Source organism: Coloeus monedula, assembly GCF_965178545.1.
Source record: "Coloeus monedula genome assembly, chromosome: 1".
Taxonomy (NCBI): Eukaryota; Metazoa; Chordata; class Aves; order Passeriformes; family Corvidae; genus Coloeus; species Coloeus monedula.
In genome coordinates, this window is record NC_138781.1 from 116,927,527 (window position 1) to 116,933,526 (window position 6,000).

The 6,000-nt window shown below is 52.9% G+C and overlaps 2 protein-coding genes across 3 annotated transcripts in view; one reads left to right on the plus strand and one right to left on the minus strand.

Annotated features, from left to right (window-relative positions):
• The window catches only part of SPIDR (scaffold protein involved in DNA repair), a 196,390-nt gene extending 194,201 nt beyond the window's left edge, over positions 1-2,189 (plus strand). For both annotated transcript variants that reach the window (XM_082291139.1, XM_082291140.1), the window contains one exon: positions 1,673-2,189. In XM_082291139.1, coding sequence (XP_082147265.1) covers positions 1,673-1,807 — 135 coding nt within the window. In that variant the 3' untranslated portion in view covers positions 1,808-2,189. The remainder of the gene's footprint in view (positions 1-1,672) is intronic.
• A 1,577-nt stretch (positions 2,190-3,766) lies between these two features.
• CEBPD (CCAAT enhancer binding protein delta) lies at positions 3,767-5,399 on the minus strand. Its single transcript, XM_082296759.1, has one exon. The coding sequence runs from the start codon at positions 5,261-5,263 to the stop codon at positions 4,235-4,237; it is 1,029 nt and encodes a 342-aa protein (XP_082152885.1). The 5' UTR covers positions 5,264-5,399; the 3' UTR covers positions 3,767-4,234.
• Between the last annotated feature and the right edge of the window lie 601 nt (positions 5,400-6,000).

The following is a 6,000-nucleotide window of genomic DNA, read 5'->3' on the forward strand; positions in this document are numbered from 1 at the left end:
GATTTATTGTGGGTGAGGAAGGCACCTGGTAGGTGCCTGGCTGGCATTGGCTGCTGGATGGCCAGCAGCAAAGGAGCAGCACCTTCAGAGAGTCATTAAGTCCAGCTAAGATTCCAAGATTTTCCCTCTCCCTTGCACGTGGAAGGGAGTAAAGGTCGGTTTGTTGTCTTGTTTAATCATCTGAGTTAAATACCTTCAGTTAGGTGATATGCATTAGGGTCAGTTTGCTCTCCCTGTCTTACAAGTTTTCCAGCATTTTCTTATTACATGCTCCATGGTTTTAGTGGGATTTGTGGAAAATATTTAAAGTGGAAAGTTACTCTGAATTAATTTTTTTTTTTTTTTTTTTTTTTTTTTATGCTGGAGGGTGTATATTTCATTTAAGCAAAGAGATACAAGAAATTTCCAAAATGTGTTTGCTCCTTTAATAGCAGTTAAGTCTTGCTGAGTTTTACAAGATGTGCCTGGCAAAACATAGTTCTTTTTTGAGTTATTAGAATTCAAACAACCTCTTGTTCATGTTTCAATGTGTGTAATGCCAGTATTTAGAAGTCTGGCAACTCAGATTTTTTTCTTCCCTTACTGAAACACAGGGATAAAGATTAGTCACAAGAAATAGTACTTGAGGTGGCATTTTGTTGCCAGTGCTGCTAAAGTTTCTAAGGGTGTAGCTTTGTAATCAGTTCTTTTGGCAGGGAGGTTGGTTTTAGCTGTCACCAGCCCTGGCCACTTGTTCCTCACCTTGTGGCAGCCCTTCTGTTACACCAGTAGAGTTGTTTGTGCAGCTGCACGGTGAACTGGACTGCAGAACCGGTCTGGGGTAAAAATAATCCAGGAAAATAAAAAGGAGAAAGGTTGTTTATACCTTGAACCAGGCAAAGCCATGGGTATCACATACCTGTACAGAAGCACAGCACAGATGAAGGCAGGGGCACAGCCAGAGGCTGGTCACAGGCAAGGCCCATTAAGGAAAGAATGGATGTGAAGCTGCCGTCTGAGATACCCTCACAAGTGAAATATCAGCTGTGAGTGTTACCTGTTCTTGTGTTAATGTGCTGTCTCATCTTAGTGAAGCCATGCCAGCCTTGCATCCCTCTCCTCCACACAGAATACAGCCTCTACAAATTTGCTCAGGCACAACTCACAGGTGAAATGCTGGTCGGATCATTAAACAGGAGGGACTGTGTAGGTGCTGGTGATGGTAATGCATGAACAATAAAAAATTAAAAGGGGGAGAGGGAGGAGAGTAAGAAGGGTTACAAAATGTTTTTTCCTTTAGTGGATCAGTGAGCACAGCTAATCAATATATAGTATGGATATATGCATTGCCAGCACACGTGAAGTCCTGCAAGTATCAGAAAGGCAGATAAAGGGAGCATGTGTAGGTTCTGCTTTAGCAAAACTGAGTTTAAAGTCACAGGAACATTTTTGGTTTTTAAACAGCTCGTTTTTAAAGCCTGTTAGAGAAGCAGCAATTTAGGCAAGAGTGTGATCTAATTATTGAAAATCTGATGTATTCATTCTTTCCATTAGTTCTAATGCACTTTTCGAGTCCTTAAAAAAATTGTCTGTTGGAAGAGGATCTTGCATGCTGCATCTTCCCAGCTGAACGCTGCCCAGAACAGAACGTCCAGCACTGTTTGTTTTACTCTCCATGCTTTTATTCCTGCAGACTTACGAGGTGCAGAGCGTGCTGGGAAAGGAGGTGGGGTTATTGAACTGCTACGTCCACTCTGTAACCAGTCATCCCAACTGTGTTGCACTGGAGGAAATTGTTCTTCTGGAAGCTGCAGCAAGACAGAGTTGAACTCTAGTCAGCTATTATAGCATCTGTGGACTTTGTAATGTGATTATCTGTTAACCAGTGCCACAGATAATGTATAATGCAAGTGTGATAAGCATTAAGTTAGTTTATTAAAACTGTGATTTATAAAGCACATTGTGCTAACACTGAAAAAATATCCATATATTGTTCAACTTTCTGAACTCTTTCTGATCAGTGCAGAATCTTAAGAATACAGTTCTTTGTCATGTTTGCTGTTATGTAATGTAAAACATCTTGTTCTGGAAGTTTTGAATTTTGAATGGTTGTGAATTTTTTTTAAAAAATACTGTATTTATTACATGTCAATGGAAAATACTTTACTGATATTTTTGAAATAAATACCTTGCTGTGGGCAGCGAATGTTGGTCTAAGCTGAGTTTTATCAGTGGATTCCAGACCTGTGTGATGTGCGAATTCTGAGTTGTTATCACCTTGCAACAGTTGTTATAAAGACAGAGACTTGAATAAAGCTTATATTTTGAAGTCAACCACATATAAAGTTAATGTTTTACAGCTAATTGGTCTCTCAGCATAGAAGTAGTGTGTTATCTGTAGCTTCCCACAAAGCAGGTGTTTCATTATGGTTTCTTTTACGGGTAAGGAGCAAACTGCATTGTAGGCCACGCAACTATCCTCAGCCAGACCGTGGAGACTAGAGATCAGATAAATGCCAAAATCTTCCTCTGAGTGTGCATTGCGAGATTTAATATAAGAATTAGAGACTGGATGGTTCCCCCCCCACCCAGTATTTAAAAGCCCCTTGCAGGTCAGAGGAGGAACGAGTGGTTTTGCACAAGTCCCATATGTGATTAACCAGCAGAAAAGGAACAGCAAACTTGTCACACTGGTCATTTCTGTGGCTCAGGCCAATAGTGAAAAGTCTTATGGATGTCACGATTACGAAAGGAATGACCCAGCTTTTGAATTCCCCCTTTTTCCTCCCCTCTTCCAAGCATTTCAGTCTCCTACCTGCCTCCCTGTAAGGAAAAAGGGGATTGCAGCCCATTCATGTGTAGAGGATACTGGTCTGTACTCGAGACTGGGGTTGCCCCTTCAAAACCGTTTAAGACTTGAGTCTCTGAGAAAGCTGGAGATGCGTGTCGTGTCAGGCCATTTTTCTGCCAGTGCCCTACAGATGCTGTAGGTGCTCTTAACACTGCACTACCAACATTTAGACAAGTTGCCCGATCCTCTGCGATCTGTTCACTCACTCAGCGAGGAGCAGCAGCGTTGCTGCTCTCACTGTCACTAGCAGGGATCAGTGAAAGTCTTTGTGATCACTCAGTCTGTGATGAGCAGTGGTTGCCCACTCTCACTTTCACTAGCTGGGATCAGTGAGAGTGCCCAGCTCCTACAGTGGGCTGAAGCCTGAGGGTGCATCAACACCTCTGGGACTCACTACAGCTGTTCCCAGCTCTGGAATGCGTTAGTGTAGGTGCAGCTTTTATTATCTGGAATGGAAACCCCTTGGAAGTTTTTAACAGGAATTTTAACCAATGGTATTCTTTTAATGGTGTTCTAGTAGTCCTATATAGTTGTGGGTTTTGGCTTTTTTTTTTAGATCTAGAGTACGGTATTTCTGGCAGAGTCCTGGTCACGGACCAGTCTCTTGCTGTGCAGCTGCTCGGTCCCACCAGCGCCACGGCAACCCTGAGTCAGCACTCCCGAATCAGCGATGTGGCTCCGGCGAGAGCAGACTTCGCAACCCGCGGCCGAGGGGTCTCCCGGTTGTTCCCACCCCTGCATCGCTCTCTGGTTGCTTTGGGAGATAGCGTAGCGCCCCTCGCTTGCCGTCACCTCCCCTCTCGGCTGCTGGGACCCCCCCTTCCCCCCCCTCCCCCCCCGCCGTGTTCCCCGCCCGTGTTCAGCCCCTCCCGGGCAGCGCAGCTTTCCCCGCCGCCAGCCCGCTGCTGTCACGACACAGAGCAAACGAGAGCAGGGTTGATTTAAAATGCTTTTCTTTATTCTTAGAAATGCTGTAAAAATTTATATAAAAGGTTGAGCATGCTCAGTCTTTTTTTTTTTTCCATCCTACTGTCTAAAATACATGGGATTTTGAATCATTTTAACAGATGTACCATAGCTGCATCGGTATGAGTAAAATGTAGAAAAGACGAAAACTACCATTACAAAAATAATTTAAGGGGAGAGAAGAAAAAAAAATAATATATTTAGCTTTTTTTCCCTTTTTCGCAAGTTTCGTGGTGAAAGACCCAGGCATCGCTCCACGTCGCTGCCACATTCCGAGCTCGGCCGCGGGCCGGCAGGTCCCGCCGCGGCTCCGCGCCTCCTGCCGCGCCCGGCCCGGCCCGGGGCGCCGCGGCACGGCCCGGCAAGGCTCGGCACGGCCCTCTGAGGTATTTATCCACCGTCTCCCGGAGTCCGTCTCTCCGTCCCTCTCCCCCCCGGTTACCGGCAGTCGGTGCCCGAGCCGGGCTGAAGGAAGGAGGCGCTGGGCAGCTGCTTGAAGAAGTGCCGGAGGCTGGTCAAGTCCCGGGTGAGCTGCTCGATCTTCTTGTGCAGCTTCTCGTTCTCGGCCGAAAGCTCCAGCAGCTTTTGCTGCATCTCCTGGTTGCGTCGCTTCGCCTTGTCGCGGCTCTTGCGCACGGCGATGTTGTTGCGCTCCCGGCGCTGCCGGTACTCGGGGCTAAACCTGTCCACGCACTTCTTGCCGCCCCGCTCCTTGCCCCCGGCGGCGGCGGGCGGCGGGACGCCCTGCGCCGGCCCGGGCACGGCGACGGCGGCGGGGCCCGGCGAGCGGGTGCTGCAGCTGGAGGGGGAGCTGCTGCCCGGCGGCTCGGGGGACGTGGGCGGCGTGGGCTGCCCGCTCAGGTTCATGATGGTCTGGGCGCAGGTGGCGATTTGCGAGGGCAGCAGCGAGGAGGAGAGGTCGCTGTCGCTCCAGTCCGGCTCCTGCTTCAGAGCGCCGCGGGAGGAGAAAGAGGAGGAGGAAGAGGAGGAGGAGGAGGAGGAGGCGGTGCGGGGCTCGGAGCCCAGCAGGGTGGTCATGGCAGCGCCGAGGTCCTTGGCGGGGTCGCGGCCGGCGCCGCCGCCCGGTGGCAAGTACTCGCCGTATTCCCCGCCCCGCTCGGGCTTGTGGTTGCTGTTGAAGAGGTCGGCGAAGAGCTCGTCGTTGCAGAGCTCCAGGTTGGGCACGGCAGACATGGAGTCAATGTAGGAGCTAAAGTCGATGGCGCTCTCGTCCTCGTACATGGCCGGGGCGGCGGCGCTCAGCTCCGCCAGGTTGGTGCCGCTGCCCCCCACGCCGCCCCCCGCCTCCTCGCCGCTCATCCCGCAGCCGCCACGGGCCCCCGGCTTGCAGGCGGGACCCGGCCCGCCGCCGCTGCCCACCTTGGCGTCGTAGAAGTTGGCGGGCTCCAGGCACCAGCTCTTATAACATGCCGGGGAGTCCAGGCTGTAGAGAGCGGCGGCGCTCATCGGCGAGCGGGACGCGGCACCGCACGGCCGCGGCGCGGGGGCTGCGGAGCGCGGGCACCAAACGCCGCTCCGCGACGGTCGCAGCTCCAGCCTCTGTCACGGGCAGGTGGGAGCGGGGCTGCTGCTGCTGCTGCTGCCGCTGCTCGCACCGCTGGCACTGCTGCTGGTCGGTGACACCGGCGCTGCCGCTGTAGCCCCGCCGTCTCCTCCCCGAGGGGGCCGATCCGGGCTCCGGTCACGCCGTGAGCAGCGGTAGGAGGCGGGGATGGGACAAGGCGTCTCAGGACCTGGGAGTGAAACGCCCGCTCGGTCCCTTCTTATACGGCGCGGGCCCCGCCTCCTGCCCCAATGACGGGGAACGACTGTTCCCGGCACCCCCGGGGACCCGGGGGCGGGAGCGGGTGGGGTGCGCGGCCGCGGAGGCAGGGCTGCCGCCGCAGCGAGCTGCCACCTCCCGGCGGAGGGTGGCCGCGGTCCGAGATGCCCCCGCCACGGGCTTGGGACGGTGCCGGTGCCTTTCGGGCGCCTGGCGCCCTCCCCGCGTCGTCCCGTCCCCGGAGAGCGCTGTCCCGACGCCGGTACCGGCACCCCATTCCCGCGGCTGAGAGTTAATTTTCCCTTTTCCACGGGGGCCAGCGGAAAAGCTGGTTGAAAAAGCCGATTTTACCCCACCGCCGCCACCAGCGCCACGCTGCATCCCCCACGCGCTTCCCCAGCGGCTCCTTGGATGGAGCGGT